At 38.1% G+C, this 23,056-nt stretch overlaps 1 protein-coding gene across 4 annotated transcripts in view; it reads right to left on the reverse strand.

Annotated features, from left to right (window-relative positions):
* ZNF106 (zinc finger protein 106) overlaps positions 1 to 23,056 on the reverse strand; it is a 49,088-nt gene that overhangs the window by 15,287 nt on the left and 10,745 nt on the right. For 2 of the 4 annotated variants that reach the window (XM_014534837.1, XM_014534838.1), the window contains 10 exons: positions 17,236 to 17,439; positions 12,437 to 14,554; positions 10,087 to 10,717; positions 8,781 to 8,850; positions 7,018 to 7,172; positions 6,873 to 6,933; positions 6,142 to 6,399; positions 2,697 to 3,474; positions 2,027 to 2,082; positions 1,311 to 1,456 (listed from right to left, as the gene is read on the reverse strand). In XM_014534837.1, coding sequence (XP_014390323.1) covers positions 1,311 to 1,456; positions 2,027 to 2,082; positions 2,697 to 3,474; positions 6,142 to 6,399; positions 6,873 to 6,933; positions 7,018 to 7,172; positions 8,781 to 8,850; positions 10,087 to 10,717; positions 12,437 to 14,554; positions 17,236 to 17,439 — 4,477 coding nt within the window. The remainder of the gene's footprint in view (positions 1 to 1,310; positions 1,457 to 2,026; positions 2,083 to 2,696; positions 3,475 to 6,141; positions 6,400 to 6,872; positions 6,934 to 7,017; positions 7,173 to 8,780; positions 8,851 to 10,086; positions 10,718 to 12,436; positions 14,555 to 17,235; positions 17,440 to 23,056) is intronic. The other 2 variants (XM_014534839.1, XM_014534840.1) reach the window with 1 other exon arrangement.

The raw sequence follows: 23,056 nt of genomic DNA on the forward strand, positions 1-23,056 counted from the left end.
GCTTTGCTGGCACATACGCACTCTTTTGTTATTGCCTGAGCAGCCGCATTTTCGAAGAAGAATGGTCCGTTGATACCTCCAGCCCAAAATCCACACCAAACAGTGACACGTTGTGGATGCATTTGTTTCTGAACAATCACTCGTGGATTTTCTGAACCCCAAATGCGACAATTTTGACGATTAACCAAGCCATCAAGATGAAAATGAGCCTCATCAAAATTCAGCCACATTTATGCAAAACGGTCATGGAAAATTTCAACAAAAGAGTGCGTATGTGCCAGCAAAGCCGTGGAGGCCATTTACCCGATATGCTATTCCATACATAACCCTATACTGTATACTTTATGAATCAATAAAAAATTTACAATTTTTAATCATAAACCTGTGTTTTCTATCAAAATTACTTCTTGCGTGAATTTTGGGACACCCTTTACATATACTTATTTTGCAATTCAGAGTTAGAGCCAATCCCCCAAACCTTACACTCATACTTCCTGGTACCATTGCTTCTTTCCTTCAGTCATTCCTTTAGCCCCTCAGGTTATTAGGCTAAAGAAACCTATATACTTATTGCCTACAGCAAACACATTTTCTTGGTCCATCATCTAACCTTTTGATTTTTTAGGACTTCAACAATTTTAAATACTTTCACAGAGTTTGTTCGGACAACACAGTGTTCCTAAAATTTCTTGGCTATCATTATTGATAAACAGATTTAGTTTAACATATACCAAATTCAACACTCAAAAATTCATTCTATGAAAATTCAGAGAAATGGGCATGAGATTATACTGTGTGTGTGTAGTGGAAGACTGTTGCTCTCTTTAATAACTTGCACAACTAATCAACTATCAGGGAAAATGCCTCCTCTAATACTTCCCCAGTATTCTTTTTACTCCCCTATTATATAGCAGTCATGCAACTGACCTCATCACAAGCTCCAGGGACTGACTAGCCCACGTCTACTGTTGTAATCCCACCTTCCTTTGCCAAGTGCCAAGTGCTTATTCAGGGAATAATGCACGAGACCCTTGTTTGGTGGTGGGAGGAAAAAGAAACCCCAGCAGCTGCTGGATCTATTTGTGAGCAGGAGGAGAACACCCTAGGAAGAGGTGATACGAAGAAGGTAGAGTGGAGAGACAGAATAAAATCAAGTTCCCAGGGACCCTGTGGAGCAGCTGGACCAACTTTATCTAAAGTTAGTCTAAATCCCACCCATATCTAGACAGCAAATAAATTCCCCTATTGCTGAGTTGGAGTTTCTAAAACCTGCAACTACCAAAAGCATTCCAATTGCTGTATCAACTTACCACCAGATTATAAGCTCGCACAGTTTTATCTGCTGAACAGGTATACAGCAAATTCCCAAATATCTGAATTGCATTCACTGCAGCTTGGTGCCCCTCAAAACTCCCTTCTGTGGGCTCATCATCATCTCCTGGCTCTGAAGATATTTCTAGAAAACAAGAATATGTTTCAGAAACATGTCCACTGTGTCTGAAAAGATACTCAAACATTAAAACCATTACATAACATGGTGGCCCCTGAGTTCTCCTTAGAGTCTAGTACCCGTTGCAAAATACCACAGTTTTCATTAAGATCTTCATTATGAAGATTTCATAGTAAGAGAAAGCAGGGAAGGCCTTTCACTTAAGAAAATGATACTTGTATGAGTTTTTGAGTGATAACGGGAAGGCACCAAATATCTTCACATACAGTTGTTTCACTGAGCAAGGCATTATTCTTTAAGCAGTTCTGTCTCAAAGCAAAATCCCCTGGAGCCAATGAAACCTTAATACTAAGTAACTGAATAGATAAGAGAGCCAGGTAAGAGAGATGGGCGTAAGAAACTGAAAAGAAGGATTTGAGGATTTAGAAATACTGTAACTGCTGGTCAAAGCAATCATCTTGGTGCTAACTCCTACCCGCTATTCTATAAGTATATTTAAGTAGATTTAAACCCTGGCTCTAACATTTACAAGGCTTTTCTCTGTGGTAATTTAAATAAAACAGAACAACCAAATACCTGAAGAGTTCTTTGATCCTTTTATGGAGGAGATCACGGTCTGAGTTTCTGCCACACTACAAAACAATAGCAAAAGTCTTCTTAGCATCTGTGTGAATAGGACAGGTAGTAAAACCTAAATTTTCCTGACTCAAAGTATTGTTCTAATCAATGGGAAAAGTAGCAATGATGAGATCATTTTCCATCTGAAATTTCTATATGGAAGGAAATATAAGTACAGTAAATATTTATAACACAAATGAGAAAGCAGCAAATCTCCACTGCCAAGTTTTTGAGTCTTCCACATCTGCAATGCCTACAGATTCTCTATAAATTTGATTCTTTTAAAAATTCTGAGTCATAACAAAAAGTTCTATTTCTTTTTTTTTTAAAGAAAAGAAGAATGGCCCTAGCCGGTTTGGCTCAGTGGATAGAGTGTAGGCCAGCAGACCAAAGGGTCCCAGGATCGATTCCGGGCAAAGGCAGGTACCTCAGTTGCAGCCTCCTCCCCGGCCCAGGCCCTGGTCGGGGTGCGTGCAGGAGGCAACCAATCGATGTGTTTCTCTCACATTGATATTTCTCTTTCTTTCCCTCTCTCTCTAAAAATCAACGGAAAAATATCCTCGAGTGAGAATTAAAAAAATAAAAGAATGGTGAAACTGTTCTGATTGGACCAATACAACATCCCTACCTTACAGGGATACCATCTTTATAGCGAGTGCCAATCTCACTGGTAGAGCTAACTTCATCACAACCAGAACGAGAAGTTTCTAATGAGTGTTGCTCTGTGCAGTTCCAAATATCCTTCTTCGATGGGCTGTCTGGCTTCTCCTCTCCAGATTCCGAGGAATCAATGGCCACTACTTCTAACTGAGGGTTAGGAAGTTCCAGGACTTCCAGAGAGGAGTCGCTATCTGGCTCATCCCTGACACTCTCTTGTTCAAGTCCAGTTCTGCTGTCTTCCCAGGTGGAGGTTGTTACTTTCCCTCCTTTCGCTGACTTTCCAGTTTTTACTTTCCTCACAGGCTTAGCAGTAAATGCATCCTGCTCGGTGTCACTGTTCTCAGGAACATGGGCGGCTCGCAGAGTCTTCTTCTTCCGAAGTTTCTTCTTTTTCTTGTTCCCCCGCGTTTCAGCTGATGTCAGAGTAGACTCTGCTTGTTCAGGCTGGTCAGCGAGAGAGAGGGACTCCTTCTCTAAAGAGGTTTCTGAAGCAAAGAACAATCTTGGAAAAGAACTGGTACAGGCTTCAGACCCGCTGTTGCCTTTGGTTGGCTCTTCACCTTCTTTATTTATGCTAGGAAGACCAGCTGATTGGGACGAGAGAACATTTTCCCCATTTCTGGTACTTCCTTGCTCCACAGAAAGCCTCAGTTCTTGGCTGGGCTCATGGGAATTTTCTGTTAGCTCTGACAAGGACAACGGTGCAGTGAGGGATGCATCGACTGAACGGCGGTCACTGACCTCTCCTGAGGAGAGAAGAAAAAAATGATGGCACCTTTTTGTGTCTGCTATTTACAGTCATAAACTGAAATTATTTGTTACTGGTTGAATCTCTAACAATTAATGACATTTCAATGACATATTAAACCATGGCTTTTAAAGCTGTTCTCTCACCCCTCAATTTCCCATAACCGACATAAATGTCTATTACAGAACTTAGCACACTTTGCCTTGCTCAATCTCACAAATAACATGCATGTTTTATACCCTGCAAAAGCTCCTTATGGGCAGGAATTGTTTCTATCAATCTTTTTTCCTTGTTTCTTATTTGAAATATCCACATACTGAACATCATGTTCTATTCTTAGTAGACACTAAAGTATCTATTTAACCAAAGTGCATTTCTTCTTAATTTTCACTATGCATTTTACCTGTACATCATCCAGTTTAGCTACATACTAGTAATTAAAAAGTCAGTTGACTTAAAAATGTCTATTTTCTTTGACTTAGTTATTTCATGTCTTTAAATTTAAACTGATAAAATAATTACATACTCAAAGACATATATAACATGTTACACAGAATCCTAAAAACAAGGGGGGAAAAAACTAAACATTCAAAGGAGATTATATAAATTGCACATCCAGATTATTATGCAATTTCTCAAATATTATGCAACTAGTAAAATAAAATATTTTAGATGAATTATTTTTATGACACGGGGAAATGATCATGACATATTAAATGGAAAAAAGCCAAGTTATAACGGACTACAATTTGTCCTTTGTATAAGTCTACATGCAAACACAAACATGTAAGATTTAAAAAAAGACTGAAAGCCCTAGCCAATGTGGCTCAGTTGGTTGAGCATTAATTATCCCATGCACCAAAAGGTAGCCGGTTCAATTCCTGGTCAGGGCACATACCCGCATTGCAGGTTTGGTCCCTGGTTGGGGTGTGTATGTGGGAGGAAACCGATCCATGTTTCTCTCTCACACTGATGTTTCTCTCCTCTCTCCCTCTCCCTTCCTCTCTCTCTAAAATCAATAAAAAACGTATTTTTAAAAAACTCTTCCCTACTCTGATATCATAAAAAAGACTGAATACAGGTTGTCCCAAAAAAAAGTATACACACTTAGAATGATTATAAAGTCAGTGTTTATTAATACACAGTTCATTTTCAAAATTTAAAAGAATCTACAGAAATGAATAATTTTTTTGTTAATGCCTGTTTTCAAACTGGTGACCATTCTGGTCCAGGCATTGCTGATAACGCAAAGCAATGGAATCGCAAACATCAAGAATCATTTCATTCAGTATTTGTGCGTCCTCAATCCATTGACTGTTGCTGGCTTTATCTTTTATGTATCCCCATTAAAAAAAAAAGTCTAGTGGCACTTTAGGATAAATTTTCTTTGTTCAAAGCTTAGTCTGACTTCAAATCAGTAAAACCTGAAAAGGAGTGAAAATTAGGTGAGTGTATACATTTTTGGGGGATACCCTATATGTATAACATATTTTGATTTCTAGTTTCCCAATTATTTACAATGTACATAAATTAGAGGGTTTTTTATTCTTAAATTTTTAAATTGATTTTAGAGAGAGAGAGGAAAGGAGATGAAGAGAGAGAAAACACCAATAAGAGAGAGAAGCATCAATTGCCACCTCCACTGGGGATCAAGCTCGCAACCTGGACATGTGTCCTGAGCAGGAATCGAATCGGCAACCTCTTGGTGCATGGGATGACGTTCAACCAAGCACACCAGCCAGGACAACATAAATTAGTTTTACAATCAGAAAAAAAAATCTACTTAAAGTTGCTTTTTAAAAATTAGTTTAAAAGGTCACTATATTTCTTATTACTAGTTTTTTAAAGAAAACACTAAATATCACCCATAAAAAGTAACAAAATTCAATATGAAAGACAATATACATTTGATACAGATATCTAAATTAGTGTTGCAACAGGTAGAGAAATAGAATAATTCTTCAGAATTTTTATTTTGGCTTAAGAAATCACACAATGCCAGTTTGTTTACTTTTTACTTAACTATTAATACAGCACCATTGTTGTTACACAAACTTCAAGTAATATTTTAAGTTGCTCAGAAGTTATTTTCAAATGGTAACCAAGTGAGTGTTATTTTATGTAAATACTAAAACTAAAAACCTTGGCTATTTCTCAAAACCATTCAAGTTCCTATTAGATGATTCTAAACCCCGGAGCCCCCTCTACCTTTCATCATGGCTACCAGGTTTCCCAGGTTTATATTAACCCTGGCTTGTACTTTAGGTGATAAAGACAATCAAGTGCTAAGAAATTCAGAGAAAATATCTTATCTGACTGAACAACATCAACCTTATTTATCACCCCAGAACTAAATAATTCTGCACCCATCCTAATAAATGGAACCTTTTAGGTGCTAATACAAAATCAAATAAGTAATTCTATATTAGAGAAAATTAAGGAAAAGTTATTGATATTTAAATAATTCTCCTGAATGAAGAAAACCTTAAGAAAAATTAATTGTATTAACTTCAGTTTAATGAACAAGTATAACTTTACATCACTGATATAAAATTGCCCATTACAGGGTTGCCCTTAAATCAGAGAAAAATTTACATACTATCACCTTGCAGTAATTCCTTGGACACACTGCAAGGAGAGCCTTGTGACACAGCATTCACATTACCTTCTTGTTCAGAAGACATCGGTTCTTGTTTAATCTGAATCGATGAGTCTGGAGCAGGAACACTGCCATGGGCTTGGAAAGTAGGAGATGTGGGTACTTGGCCAGGGACTCCTGTGGATGATGGAGGCTCCAGAAAAACTGGGAAGAAGGGAGCAGGCAGCAGCGTGGTATCAGCAGATGTTTGAGATCTACTGCTCCTCTGTTCTCGAGTAAGGCTACAGGGAACCTGGTATGGGCGTTCAGAAGGTTCATATGTTTCTGAAATGGAATACATACATACAAAAGCAAAAATGTTATCTGAAAAGTCACTTGTTTCTTAGCCAATATGTATTTTTAAACATTATACAAGAATTTAAAGACTCTCCTAATTCTTCCAAATAGATTTTCATCTATCTACAAAACCATCAAGGATATAGACAGAATAGGCATTAATAATCTAATTTTTCAGATTTTAAGTGACTTATCCAAGGTCATATAGATACTAATAGAAGAGCCAAGATTTGAACACAGGTGTTTTGATTCCTAACCCAAGGCTCCTTCTGTAATATACTGTCTCGATTGCTAAGCATTTTGAGGATGGATGTACAGTCTTACAGGCCTTTCCATAGGAGAATGAAACCAAAGAGACATGAGAGAAACCGTATGATTTTTTAATGACTATTTCAATTCCCCTCTATAGAGGAAAAAAAAACAACAACAAAAACAAGTTACAGAGGGCCCAATCCGAATACCTTGCAATCCCTGTAGAATTTGTATTCTATGGGTCCTCAGTGCACTCATCTCCATAGTTATCTAAAAATAAAGTATTTTGTCATGAATTTTCAAATCCAATTTCAGAGATTATCCATTTTCATTAAATGTTCCACCTGCTGTTACCTGCTGCTTGAGCATAAGAAGCCTCTGAACTTCAACATAAGCTGTCTGAAGTGCTGCCCGGGCTTGCAGAAGGTTGTTATCCATGCACTGCAACGACTTGCTCAGTTCTTCCTCCCTTAAAGAAATACTCAGCAGCTGGTCGACCTGCGAACGTTCTGCCAGAAGAAACCATAGGCTTGTTTAATACTGGAGACTCCTCTTCAATATTTATTTAATAAAACAGCTCCTCAGAACATGAAACTACATCAGTATCTAGGATAAGCCTTTATTTCTCCCAATAGGTACCAGAGACTCATTTAATCTCACAAATCATATAGTCAATTCAGTTGCTGTCAGAGCTGGAAACCAAAAGTGAGAATTGGTAAGATGAAGGTGCCTGAAAGGTTCAGGAGTACCACCGCGTGGTACCATCTTACCTAATAACCATTTTCCACCACTACCCTTCCAGTGAAATCTTTGTCCCAAGCAAATCCACTGCTGCAGTTTCCACTTCCCTTTCTTCCTTTATCTACCACCCTCTTCACCCAGGGCTTTGCTTAGATTGGACCCCAGATCTGTTCTGCTTGCACTCTCCTCCCAATCCACATTTTTCTAGTCTGTTAATTAACATAGTTATGTTTATTAGAGAAATCTGCCTGAAGGAGCTATAGCAAACTTTTCCATTACTGCAGTAGAAAATCAAACTTTTTAGTTACTTTAAATAAAATGTTCTACTATATGTATATATTTGTCATCTTTGTCTCTTCCCCATTCAATATGCCAGGACCTCTTTCCTGAACACCAGACCCACATACCTAACTACCAACTTGATATCTCTCCCTAGGTGTCTGTAAGGTCCTTTTTAAAAATAAATAAATAAAATATGTTTTTATTGATTTCAGAAAGAGGGAGAAGGAGAGATGGAAACATCAATGATGAGAGAATCATTGATGGGCTGTTTCCTGCACGCCCCCTACTGGAATTGAGCCGGCAACCTGGGCAGGTGCCCTGACCGAGAGTCAAACTGTGATCTCCTGGGTCATGAGACGACACTCAGCCACTGAGCTACACCAGCCAGGCTCTAAGGTCCTTTAACTCAAGGGATCCAAAAGGGAACTCATCATCTTCCTCTATTCTTAACCTGCTCCTCATGGAGTTTTCTAGCTCTACAAATGATGTCACCATCCACACAGTTGCCCCAACTAGAAACTGGGGTCATCCTTGACTCCTACCTTACACATCACTTCCAATCACCCAAGGTTCTTTCAATCACTTCCCGCACTAGCTCTCATACTGGATCAGGGTTAGAGTCAGTGTAAAGCAAGCGTTGAAGAAGCCTATCAGTCAGTGGGCCACGTTAAAAACTTCTCTCCTCAATTCACACAAGAAAAGCAACCAAGATTCATAAAAAATGAGACTGAAAGAAATGGATAAATGACCAAAATGGACAAAAATTTACTGAAGGCCTGTTCCTCTTCATCCCGTTGAAAAGGCCCAATGAGACTTTCTGTTTTTATATTGAACTCAATTTGTCCAAGATATATATCAACTTTAGCTTACAGGTATATGTGGCATCATGTATTTCTCCTACAGATGCAACTGTATGTTATGTATATAGTAGAAAATCAAACTTTTCCATGCACTAAGCAAGACAACAAAAATGTAAAAAAAATAATAAATGGGCGATCAGTGTTTGAAAACCACAAACTATATTATGTGAAGTTGTAAAAAGGTTGAATTGCTAAAAGAACAATTTCCTTCTGCCAGAATATTCTGCACTATACCTTTCTTTCCTTTAATTTTCCTTCTTTTATTTTTTCTCTCAAGACTTGGGAGTTCAGGAGAAGATCCATCCTGAGGAAATACAGAAAATTGAATAATATTAAATATATAATGGTCATTATCCAGAAGGGGAAAAAAAGAATTAGTTCTGAGATAGTTATACAATATTCTTTATTATTTTTACCATCACTAACAGGATAGTAATAGAAGTATCCTGTACATGATATGAACTACAATATTAGCTGAATAAACATATACATATGATCTTTTTTTTAAATCTAAGGTCAAGTACCTTTTTAGCATTTTAGAGGTAGTGAAGCCCACAGGGCAGAGGCAAAGCATTTCATACCTTGGTAAAGCAAGACCTAGAAGCATGGACAAAACCAGTGATACATCTATCTGATTTCATCGTGGTAGTTTCTACTTTAAATTTCAGCAATAAAATATTCACAATGAAAAGCTAAACAGTCTATTGAGACAAGCCCTAAGATATTGGCTTTGTCATAGAACAATCTCTCACCCAACTACAGTATCTAGCTCAAAGGGGGGCAGAGCTAGAATTTGAATCCAGGCCTACAGCCCAAGCCCTTATTCGCTCTGTTATATTATATTGCCTCAGTATTAAAGGAAATAGCCCATTTTCTCACAGTGCTAGATTCCAGACTGTATTACCGTCACAATTCTTTCTTTTCAGAAAGGGTTTCTGAAAGGGTTAAGCAATATTAGCAACAGAGATGCCAGAACAGAAGTGGTGTCAGTGCAGGAACGGATTCTGAAAGGCCATGCTGGAGGAATGAAGTACGAAAGATAGAGTAACAGAAACTACAAATATTTCTAAGACTATGCTCATATAGATGCACTCTATTAGTATAAAACTTGGTGTTAAGCCTAAAACTCCTAGATCCAACAAGCCTGCATGCCCTCCGAAGGCAACACTAGAGTGCCTTTCTTCAGGAGCTGTACAGAATGCATCATGGAAACAGATAAAGTTACAGCTGAAGATGTGGCTTATTCCTTGTCAGGTGATAGAAAAATGATTGGCTTGATGACTAATTTTAGAGATGACTTCATATTTTCCTAGTACTGTACAATCATATTCCATTACATCACAGTTAGTAGAATTACTCAGTGAAAGAAACCAGTAGAATAATCTGAAAGTAAGAGTAAGAACCTCACAAGTCTTCTAGGCCGGAGTAGGGAGAACCACAACCCTAGACACCCAAGAAAAATTAAACCGTTAAATCTTTCTTACAATATCCAAGTCACCACATAAAATGTTCTACAAAAGGCACAGAAAATCATACTCACTCCAGTGGCTCTTCGTTTCTTTCTAATGTTCTGACCGTCATTTTGTTCAGCACCAGAGGTACAGCTACTATCTGTGCCTGCATCTGCCAAATTAGAGCCTGCAAGAGCTGAGGATACACATGACCATAACGAGTTCCCTTCTCCATTACTCTCCTTGGCATTCAGATTCTCTGAAGGTGGTCCAGAACTCTCCTGGCTGTTCAGGTCTTTTGTCAAATGCATCAAAGATTTTGCACAGTCAGAAGGTAACTGTGCACTGTGCCGCCTTCGAGGAGCAACATTTTCAGCCCTTTCACCTGTTCTGAGGGAGGCGGCCAGAGGTGTCACTTCCTGCTTAAGGCCCACGGTTGTTTTTGGACTCTGTGCAGCCCTCAATGAGTTACTAGGTGAAAAAATCTGCTGGGGCTCATTTTCTTTGCCTGCACTTTCCTCACTGAAGAAGCTATACACAGGAGCCCTGTCCATGATCACACTGCTCTCAGAAAGGCTTCGTTTCCTTGCCAATCCAGGAGATGAAGAAATGGACACATCTTCCCACTGGAATCCTTCTAGATTGGACAGATCAGGCTCCTCATCCAAATCCAAGACCTCTTGTTCATTTTGAACTAGAGGCACCATTTCTATGCCAAACCTTAAGAAAGAAAGAAAAAGATCATAAATCCAACGTGGTTGAGAGAAGTGAGCACCACTTCACGTTTCAGCCTCTGCTATGCACTGAAATGACAAACATAAATAAGATGGTTCGGCCCGCGAGTCTGAGAGCTTTACGTAAATAACCACAGTATGAGTTTTGTATTATAAGTATTGTAAAGCAAGACACAGAGAGAAGTATGTCTAAATTAGCAATTGTTACTAAATTAGAGATTAGCATACAGCGATGAGAATATGAGAAAGTAAAAATTGAGGTTTTTATTTCATATGGAGCTTGAAACCAACACGTACGTACTTTTAATAACAAACCAAAACAAACAGAAATGTCTATTAAGCATTCACAAATGTCAGACATTATACTAAGAACTTTATATTTGTTTTTTGTTGTTGAATGTCTTACTGATTTTTTAGAGAGAGGAGGAGAAGGAAGGAGTGAGAGAAACATCAATGTGAGAAATATCAATCAGTTGCCTCCTGTATACACCCCGACTGGGTATATGCCCTGACAGGAAATTGAACTGTGCACAGGATGATGCTCAACCAACTAAGCCACACCGGCCAGGGCAGAGCTTTATATTTGTAATCTCAATACTCACAAGTTATGGGAAAGGAAAAGGGGGTATAATAAATACATTACTTCAATAAGGATAGAAATTTAAACTGGGAGAGCTATATAACTGTAATCAGCAGGGTGATGTTCAAGTAGCAAATCTGTGTTGAATGCTGCTTTACCATTTGGAAAGTTTCGTACCTCAACATCAGATGATTAGCCAAATTATTACGCAAGTACTTAAGAGAGAATACTTTGTGATCACACTTATAATGCCCAGAGTAAATACAAGAGGGTAAAGATTCTAAGTAAAAGAGAATGAGAACCGTAATACTTAAAGTTGCATCACTCAATGAAGATCTATAGATAAGAATCAGATTTATATACTTTTTAATGCTGTTACTTTCTGGCCCCTAAAACCAAAGTGCAGGATTTCTGATTTATTTATTTTTTTTTACTATGTCCCCAAATCATTTCTCAGAAGTAGCGTGCTTCTTTTTAACCTGAATTTCCTGCTAGGAAACACTTTATTCCATTTCTTATAGAGTAGCAGTCACTCTCTGATAATTAAACCCAACATTTACAACACATTTAAAAAAATTGATTATTAGAGGAAGGGAGGGAGGGAGAAAGGGAGAGGGAGGGGGAGAGAGAGAAAGAGAAAGAGAGAGAGAGAGAGAGAGAGAGAGAGAGAGAGAGAGAGAGAGAGAGAGAGAGAGAGAGAGAGAGAGAGAGAGAGAGAGAGAGAGAGAGAGAGAGAGAGAGAGAGAGAGAGAGAGAGAGAGAGAGAGAGAGAGAGAGAGAGAGAGAGAGAGAGAGAGAGAGAGAGAGAGAGAGAGAGAGAGAGAGAGAGAGAGAGAGAGAGAGAGAGAGAGAGAGAGAGAGAGAGAGAGAGAGAGAGAGAGAGAGAGACATTGATTTGTTGTTCCACTTATTTATGCCTTCATTGGTTGATTCTTGTATGTGCCCTGACCAGAGATTGAACCCACAACTTTGGTGTATCAGAACGACGCTCTAATCAACTGAGCTACCAGGCCAGGGCACACATATTTTTTGCAAACATTTAATTAAATGTAACAAGAATTCTTCTCCTGACCTGGGTCAAAGGGTAAACTTGAAGAGAAACGGACACTGAAAAGCAGCACATACCTGGGTAAGCCTTTGCCTAGCTCTTGCTTTTTCTTGGTTACTTGATGAATGACCTGTTCCCAGTTGACATTTCTCCGAGATGCATTTAGAATCTGCCGAAGAGTTGGCTTGAGCCCAGATTCCTTCTCTGTGTCACTCTTTCGATGGCCACTAATGTTGCGAATGCGGCGAGCACTATTGAGGTTTGGCTCAGGAAGGTGTGCTCCAGTTTTGCTCTTCAAACTAATGTGCCGGGTGAGATCTCTTTGGAGTGACGCAGGAAAGCCAAGCTTACTTAGTTCAGGCAGGAGAAGGCCTGAGGGCTGAGTTATATCACTCTTTTGAAGCTCTGCATCCAAGCTAGTGCTCTCAAAGCCCTCTGTTTCATAAGATACATGAGACTTAACAGACTCATCAACCTGTCCATCTTCTAGAGAGGCTTTTAAGTCTAGTAGTAAGCCAGAGTGTGGGCTGGCTACAGATGTCACTTGTAACTCAGATTCTTTCTGGTGAACTACTGACTCACATGGGGAAGTGGATAGTTTTCTAGGTGTTTTCAGGTTTTGGTGCTCTCCCTCTTTCTCGTCAGCATTTTGGGTGCTGCAGGATAAGACTTCTGTAGTTGCAGAATCCAGGGTTCCAATTTTTGTTCTATGCTTTTCCACGTCAGATATTTCTCCATCACTCTCATCTTCTAATGAGTGTACTTGAAACTCAATCTTCAAAGATCCTTTTTCAGACTCTTCTACATTCCTACTTGCTTTTTCATAGTTCCTGGTCCTTTTAGAAGTGCTAAGAAGTGGATCTTGCAATGACTCATGAATCTGTAGCACCTCTTTGGCTTTTTGTAGTGTATCACTTAAATTTTCATCAGATTCCCTCTGAGTGCCAAATCTACTTTTATTCCCTTTTAAAACACGAGGACATGAACTTTGCAATTTGGACCTGTAAGAAGAGCCACGATTGTCTTCCCCCTTGTGTTTGTTTAAGGAATTTGAATGTTTTCCAGGAAAAAAAGAATTCGCTTTGGTGTTTTTTGAGGGATTCTTTGAATCTTGCTTTTGAGGGACTGATTTAGTGACTGGAATTGGAAGAAGCGGGGATTTTAATGATGGCATCTTATTTAAGTTATACGCTTGCTCAGAAGTGGCTTTGTGATTAAGAGATCCAGTATGTGTTTCTTTTTGTGTTTTCAATGTTGGGGAATTATTTGTTTCATCAATTTGGGATGCCTGTGTTCCTTGGATTAAAGTAAAATCAAACAAAGGCTTATCTATCACTTCTGACTTGTTCCCAGTAAGGTCCTTCATTCCTGATTGTAAATCCAGAGCCTTCTGGGACGGGTAAGGAGTCCAGCGATGGTGCTTTTCCCTTGCGACACTGCCGTTCTTCCCACCAATTTTGGAAGCTATGGTCTCTGTCTGCTTAGCGGTTTGGCTTTCTGGCTGCTCAAAATTGAAGTCAAATAAGATTTGTGAAGAAAATTTATCACTTGTATATCCTTTAGAAGGACCTCTGTATGTGGCAACTGTACTAACTTTGTCATTTTCTTGCCGCTGCCATTTATATCTCTCTTGATTGTATTTGTTTGACTTGGATTTCTTGTTCCATGGCTTAGCCATGTCTTCCATTTGACAGTTAGAATTTCTGTTTCTGCCTGGTTGAAATTTGTCTCCAGGACTACTGTAATTCCAACTATTTGTATTGCGTACATTGGATTTCCAGTTTCCGTTACTGCTGTTCACATGCCAACTGGAAAAGCCACCTGTTCCTTCAGAATGCCAGCTGGAATTCCTTCCTGTACCATTGTGATTCCAATCTACTGTTCCATTATTTGAATGCCAACCACCTCCAGAATTACTATGGTTATGAAACCAAGTTGAGGAGCCTCCTGCAACACCCTTATGCCACCCTCTTGGTCCAGCACCATTCCTCAAAGAATGTGTAAAGTTGTTTTTCCTCGTATTACTAAAGCCATCTTTCTCCCACTTCCAATCCCGCTGAGGAGGTCCCCGATGGTGCCATGCTGGCTGGCTGTAGCTTTCTCTGTCTTGGTAAGGAATTCTGTCTTCTCGTCTCCGCTGGAGCTGCCTGTCATCAGATTTTACTTCTTGGCTGCCACTGGAAGGTTCATCTTGTCTGAAAGAAAAAGTTTTTCATTACTGATTTAAAGGAATTCTTTTACTTCCTTTAAAGGCATAACCCACCAAACTTCCCCTCAACCTCCCTCCCCTGTTACTTAGACTATTTTATAATAGAGTCCATTTTTATTTTTAATAGTAGTTGCTGGCCAGGGCCAGCATTTTGAAAATAAAAACAATTATATTTTGCAGCTATGGTTAGTTATCATAATACAATTTAAGTTCAGCTGGTCTTAATATTATGATTTCTCCAGTTGTTGGTTCTTTCTGGAAAAAACCCAGTTTCTTAACCTATTTTAAATGGCAAGATTTTACTATGCATAACCATGTTCATTAATAAACACTTTATGCCCTAACCGGTTTGGCTCAGTGGATAGAGCATCGGCCTGAGGACTCAAGGGTCCCAGGTTCGATTCCGGTCAAGGGCATGTACCTTGGTTGAGGACATAACCCCGGTGGGGAGGGTGCAGGGGGCAGCTGATCGATGTTTCTCTCTCATCGATGTTTCTAACTCTCTATTCCTCTCCCTTCCTCTCTGTAAAAAAATCAATAAAATATATTTAAAAAAATAAAAAAATAAACACTTTACCATGCACACATTCAATGACTGTTAGTGGAGAATGAAAACTTTTATGCACTGTTCCTATTCCTAAAGGGCTTACAACCTAGCTGACAAAATAAGGTCACAGAGTAAAATAGCACAAAACAAATAAGCAGCACCCACAATAAGTGCTATAAGGCATTCCATGTCCTAGAGGTTTTTATAAAGAAGCTACAGCTGTATGAACTATTCATGTTAGACAAGGAGCCCACAGAAATGGAATTAAATTTAAGGAAACATCACAGGAATATGTATAAAATTATATCCTCTACAAACTTCCTATGGTATGCCTAGCATAGTGCTTAGCATATGGAAGGTGCTCAAAAAACTGAGTAATACTAGATAAAATTTATTGAGTACCTACTAATTGTCAGGCATTTAATTTTCACAACTCTGAAACAAACAGTCTTATTATTCCTACTTTTTAGCTGAGGAAACTGAGGATTAGAGAAGTAACTTGTCCAGAATAGCACAGAGAGTAAGTGGTATGACAGAGATTTGGACCTTGGCAGTCTGACTCTAGAGTCTCCACTCTCAGCCACTAGGCCTTGATAGAATGAATATCCCAAAACAAAGTTTCTGTAGTTGGGTCACCTGTTCTGAACTTGACATGAATCTTAAACTCAGTACTGACTTTATTTTTAAAAAATATATTTTTATTGATTTCAGAAAGGAAGGGAGATGGAGAGACAGTAACATCAATGATGAGAGAGAATCATTGATCAGCTGCCTCCTGCACATACCCAAGTGGGGATCGAGCCCGCAACCCGGGCATGTGCCGGGAATCCAACTGTGACCTCCTGGTTCATAGGTCAACACACAACTAACTGATGAGCCATGTAGGCCAGGCTCAGCACAGACTTTAATTGGCTCTAAAAGCTTCTAATGTCTTCGAGATTAGAAGTTAACTATAATAATTAGAAGTTACCTCTAACATGAATTTACTGAGAAGCTCTTTTATCCTCTGACTTAATGTTTAATCATTTACACAGATAAGCTAACAATGGCACAAGAGTGTAATAACCAAAATAGAAGTTAGTCTCCTAGAGGCTCTACGAACACCTTAAAACAAGAGTAAAGTACAGCTACTTCACTACACTGAAAGTAGTGAGAATGTCATTTGAAGGACTGAACAATTAAAGAACCAAGTTGCCACTGACATTTTAAAACTAAGAAAGTCTCCTTCAAGGACTTGTTCAAAAAGCATTTAGCATGTAGAGTAAAAATTATTTTCTTTTTATATTCAAACCACTAACTAAAAATGAAAGGTAGACCAGATATAACTAGTACTCAAGAAGGATCTCTAAAATCTTATTTTAGAATTTGAAATGTTTCTCATCATGCCCTAGGACTTGCAAAATTACCCCATCTCATAACTGGTTCTCTCTTTTACTCATATCTGAAAATTTCTGCTTCAATAATTAAAATATTTAGACCACAAGTCAGCAATTTTAAAATACAACAAACAGCCTAATACATTAATATAGATGTAGGTATGAAATTATGTAGTACAAGCAGGAAAACTTACACTGCTGAAATGATCTTGTCAAATTTAAAAGATAAATTTATTCAATAAATATTTACTAAAGCACTTAAACATGAAAACATAAATCAAATATGGTAGAAGCACCATGTTAATTCAATTAGGCAAAACAGTTTTTCCTAAGGGATGCAATAAGAATATTATATAAAATAGTCATATGAAGCTTATATACTAATACTTTTTCTACAAGAAAATTTGGGTATCAAATAAAAATAATTTTTTAATAACCCAAAACTTTGGAACTAATAAAAATAGTCCTACATAGAGTTATCAACATGGTAAAAATTTCAGATATGTAGCAGCAATAGCTAGCTTTATTAGGAAAAACACTGAGTGTTTTTTTTTAAGTAGATAGTACAGTAGTTCAAGAAAGGATTCCACTGCCCTTTTATGTGTAAGACAGCAACTTCGAGCTAAACTTTACAACTAAGATAAGATTGAATGCTATAGGCTGACAAGTATGGAAATGGAAAAGGTATTCTCTACTATCCTGTTTCAGATAAGCTTTTTTAAAAAAATCAAAATCATTACTCACCGACTTTGTTCTTTTCTTTGCTCTATTAACTGGACGAGTTCCTTGTCAAAATAATCTTCTTCTTCTTCTTCTTCTCCCTTTCCATCATCTTCTCTTTCCTGGGCATCAATGTTATCTTTGTGCAACTGGCCAGAAATATGCTTTGCATATGCGGAAAGACCCACTTCTGTGACCCCGCACACCCGGCACTCATGACTGCTGTCCCTAGGGAAAGAGGGAGATGAGGGGCATTCAATTCTCCCCACTGGCATGGCACACGCACCAGGTCTGCTATAGTTTCCTCTGAAAGACACCGCACACTTTGGCACAGTGGAAAATTAGTGCTAATCAATTTCAATAGTCCTTTCATCCCTTTTAATGAGTTTGTTCATAGTTTACTTTTTTAATGAATTTAAGATTCTTTTCCAGCAATCAAGAGGCAGTACACTTCAGAATAATGTCGTTTAGGAGGAGAAATCTTCTTGAATTGCTGTACTTAAAATCTTGCCAGAGGAAACATGGTGAAAGGGGAGGCAGGGTAGGGGGCTCAGAGCAAACAGAAGTTGCTCTAGAGCACACCCATGGTGCCAGCTGCACTCAGGAAGCCTGGTGACAGCACTTCCATTTAATATCTGGCTCAAGAACTTTCTCCCAGTGAAAGTGAAGGGGTGGAGAAAAGAGTAGGCAGCAGAGCCAATCCCAACTGGGTAACTAAATCGAACAGCTGGAGCTCTGCCTGGAATGTGAAGATTCCGGACCCAGGGCAAATGACCAGAGTAGTCTCAGCAAACTTTTTTGGTCTGAGTGATACATGTGATCTACATTCTGCATCAGAAGGGCTTATTTTAAAGGGAATGGAAAGCATTTCAGTTGTAGGAAGTCAACAGCTGTGCTAGGCAAATGGTTTTTCTCAAGTTTCAGAATATGCTACAGTTTAGAGAAGCAAAACCAAGTTCTTAGTTAAGAAATTGATTGAGCAGACTTTTACTTTCACACTCAGTGGTAAAGCTCATCCTTGGCCAGTTCAAGAAGCTGTAGGAGACGAGTAATTTAACTGCTTTTTTAGCGTCCTGAAATCCCTTGATGGTTCAGCTGTCTATGTGGTCATTAAGAAACAACTCAACTCTTAGCATTTGTCTTGGGGTTACACTAGTGATTCTTTTGCATTTCCTATACCGATCTATTAAAAACAAAACAACTCAACACAGAAGACATGGTGTCTTGGATAAAACAGACTCTATATATATATACACGACTCTGTCTTCCCCTCACATATATCCATCAAGACATGGCAGAATTCATATCAATTAACCAGAAGAGACCTTCAAAACTGAGTACTTCATTTACTAGTTACAAATCACCTGAACATTCATTAAAAAAAAAAAAAAAGCAGCTTATTGAGCAACTACTAAATTCTAGGCACCATGCTAAGTAGATGACTACAAGTTGTCTAGGGTGACAAAATATAAACAAAAAATGCCCACTATGCCCAGTAAATTTAAAAACAAAGAACACACTATTATTTTACTTTGCAAGAATCATAGAAAATGCCGCAGAAAAATGAGGAAAATTCATAGTTTTTTGGGCTGTGTAATCTTAAATGCTCTGGATAAATATAGTTTTTGACATTAAGATTCATTTTAATAAGTTCTAACCAGGTTCCCTGAAAACATCATTACCTGATTACCTTAAATATTAATATTATAATTCCTTCTAATCCTCGAGGAACTTAATACACTGTTTTCACGAGTTTTCCACCTCATTTATATACTTAGAGAAGAATAATCCTCAACTTTCTCCAATTTATCAGGGATAGCCATACTCTTCTCTCATGCAATTAAAATTAAGGTAGCTTTCCAAGTGAATGTTAACTTGTAACAGAAAACAAGCCTTTTCTCACAGCAACACAGAAATAATTTAAAATATATAAATATAAATCAACCCAAATGGCAGCATCAGAAGTCTCTGAAGACTGTAACTAACATAGCATACATAGTTTATATTATAATAAAAATTTAAATCAACTGAATTTTCTGGTTAGAAAATCTTTTTGGTTTTAAACTCTCTAAAATTATGGAACGTGTTCTAGTCTACTTTTCTATCTAAAAGCTTACAGAATGCTAACCTGTATATTGCAGTACCAAGAATATCATTCTAAAAGGTATTCTTAAGTAAAATCCCTGATTTTATCCTTATTTTAAAATGCAGACAATTTTCCTCATGTCCAAACTATCAAAATCCCTCTCTCTTTAAAGACATAATTGGGCCCTGACTGGTTTGGCTCAGTGGATAGAGCATCGGCCTGCGGACTCAAGGGTCCCAGGTTCGATTCCGGTCAAGGGCATGTACCTTGGTTGCGGGCACATCCCCAGTAGGGGGCGTGCAGGAGGCAGCTGATCGATGTTTCTCATGTTTCTAGCTCTCTATCCCTCTCCCTTCTTCTCTGTAAAAAATCAACAAAACATATTTAAAAAAAAAAAGACATAATTGGAAGGCCACACTGACTTTTTAAAATATTAAGGAATGTAGTATAAAGTAGGCAGTATTTAACTCTGTTAAAAATAAACATTCATTTTCATAAACCCACACACTTTGCAATCTCCAAAGCACAAGCATATGTTGGAAATGTAACAGACACTTAAACACAGATTTTTAAAACATTTCTGCTTTCCTTGCAAAAACTAATGATTAACCATGGTTCCAAAGTTATTTGATAGAAAAACACCTTAAGAGATCCTGCCCAGAAGGGTACAGGCAACATAAAAATTAACAATGGAAACAATTTATCAAAAACCAGTAATCCCTAACATTTTTCTTATAAATGAAATCTAGTTTAAAGAAGAGAGAGATAAGCTTTACAAGAAACATCAAAAAGAGAAAAGAGGATCCATATTTATCTATGGAAAGAACGGAGTAGGTCAACCACAAGTCTTAAAAATTAGAACATATCTGTGTCTGGAGACAAGCATATTCTATACACAATATGCACTCATGCTTCCATAGATGGTGCCTGGGAAAGCACATGTTTTAAAAAGTTAACAGCATTTTAAATAAAATCTTAATAATGAGACTTCAGTTCTTTATCAATAACCAGTTAAAATATTACTTTGTATAAATATGTAAAGTAATTCTTGGAAAAAAGTACTGCTTTACTTCTTGACTAATGAAGGCAAAAATTCTCCTCAGGGTGTGCAAAAGGCCAAAATTAGCTTCATCCTGTTACCACCCAATTTCCTCTCGTGTGTGAAAGGCAAAGCCTTAAGATATTCTAGCCATAAGCTTTTCTTTATTAAGCTTGCTCTAACTATACCACAACAGCTGGTTGATAAATAAAGGTTTGTGCCTTTTTAATAGCATCTACCCATAGAAACTACTTTCACGCCACACATCTGAACAAGCATATTAGGAAAAAAATAAGGAAATGCTTCAGATGTCCACAATTATGAACCAAATAAGATAAGTTATTTAATTCTCAATCAAGCTGGCATTCAAAACCTAAAAAATATGCTCTTTACATTTTTAACCAGATCACAACCAAAAGTTATAGTGATCTATACTAATAAAAGGCTAATATGCTAATTAGAGTGGACGTCTTCCAGACCTCCTTCCAGATAAAGCCGCAGCAGCTGCCTGAGGCTCAGGCAAGCCGCGGATGGCATGGCTGCTGCTGCAAGGGCCAAGGCTCAGGAAGCCGCAGCGGCCGGCAGTGGCAGCAGCAGAGGCGTGATGGGGGCATTGCCTTCCCCTGATCGGCCAGGTCACCTCCCACAGAGTGAGGCCAGGCTGTCAGTAGGACATCTCCTGAGGGCTCCCAGACTGTGAGAGGGGGCAGGCTGGATTGAGGGGGACCCCCCCCCCGCCCCAGTGCACAAATTTTCGTGCACTGGGCCTCTAGTACAAATATAAAAAGAAACAAGAAGCCATAACATCATGAAATTCAGAGGGGGGGAAAAATCACAAAATGATGATAAAAAGAAAAATAAATAATAATTGATTACTATTTGTCTCTATGCATAAACTAATGGTAACTGCTTGTCCCTACAGTAAATGCTCCAAGTAAGTAGATGATTTGAGATTCTGTTTGTTTTTTATAGTTTTGTCAGCTGTTATTTCTTGCTATCTGCTTGCCTTCTCTCTTATAATTTGTTACAGGCCAGAAAACCATTATAACTTATTAGCATGGTATCTAAAAAATGAGTAAATAAGTATTAAAGTGCTCTCCTCTAAATAAAAAGAGTTTGGATGTTAAAGCGGACATTTATATTGTCAGCTCAGAGGCTTCTAATGCTTTCTCTTTAATTATTTGATTATGCTCCAAATAACAAAATGGTAGACAAATTCTCCATGGCAGTTAAATTCTCCATGGGAGGAAGGAAAAACAAGTTACAGAAAAATACATAATGTGTGTGTATAGCTAAATATAAATCTATGTATACACACAGAAAGAGGTTTGGATAGGATACACACCGAACTGTTGACTTTCTTCTAAGACAGTGATGGCAAACCTATGACATGCGTGTCAGAGGTGACACGCAAACTCATTTTTTTCGTTGATTTTTCTTTGTTAAATGGCATTTAAGTATATAAAATAAATATCAAAAATATAAGTCTTGCCAAAACCGGTTTGGCTCAGTGGATAGAGCGTCGGCCTGCGGACTGAAGGGTCCCGGGTTCGATTCCGGTCAAGGGCATGTACCTGAGTTGCGGGCACATCCCCAGTGGGAGATGTGCAGGAGGCGGCTGATCGATGTTTCTCTCTCATCGATGTTTCTGACTCTCTCTCTCTCTCCCTTCCTCTCTGTACAAAATCAATAAAATATATATAAAAAATATATATATATATATATAAGTCTTTGTTTTACTATGGTTGCAAATATAAAAAAAATTCTATATGTGACACGGCACCAGAGTTAAGTTAGGGGTTTTCAAAATGCTGACACGCCGAGCTCAAAAGGTTCACCATCACTGTTCTAAGAGGAGAATAGGAGTTGGGGCTTGAGAGGGGGAGGGAGGTGTTAGACGACTTCTACTTTTTTTACTTTTTATGATTCTGTATTCATTATGAACATGAATCTTAATCAAAATTTGTTTTTTAAATGTTTTAAATAGCTGATTAGTGATCTTTGAATATAATAGGCTTTAATCTACCAATAAAATCAATTTCTCTCCTAATGACTAGATTTTATTGACCTCATTTGTTTTATTTTATAATATAGTCAGGTGGCAGGCGAATAGCCCAGAATAAGGTGAATACCTGAAGGAAGTTTGTTGGAAATGGGATTAAGTAATTAAGATAGTCCACATATAGTTGAAAGTTGACTATTTCATAGGTTCCCAATAACAATGAGTTAAAGATGATATATATTCAAGGTTATAAGGGCTCTCCAAACTAAATCAGAGTGAAAGGCTCATACTGCTGCTAAGACCTAACCTTCACACAGTAAGTGGAAAATTCCACTCATGCTAAACAGCTGCTGAAAGTTTAATAACATATTAATTAGCTCACACAATCTAAAACTGTATTACTTACAATACATATAACTCCAAATGGCTTAGGTTGGCATCTGAACAAAGCTTGTAACTATTATGCATGGAATATATATATATATATGTAAGTGGAATCCACTCATGCTAAACAGCTGCTGAAAGTTTAATAACATATTAATTAGCTCACACAATCTAAAACTGTATTACTTACAATACATATAACTCCAAATGGCTTAGGTTGGCATCTGAACAAAGCTTGTAACTATTATGCATGGAATATATATATATATACACTAGAGGCCCGGTGCACAAAAATTTGTGCACTGGGGGGGGGGGGGGGCCCCCCACCCCGGCC

Source organism: Myotis brandtii, unplaced genomic scaffold (assembly GCF_000412655.1).
Source record: "Myotis brandtii unplaced genomic scaffold, ASM41265v1 scaffold133, whole genome shotgun sequence".
Taxonomy (NCBI): domain Eukaryota; kingdom Metazoa; phylum Chordata; class Mammalia; order Chiroptera; family Vespertilionidae; genus Myotis; species Myotis brandtii.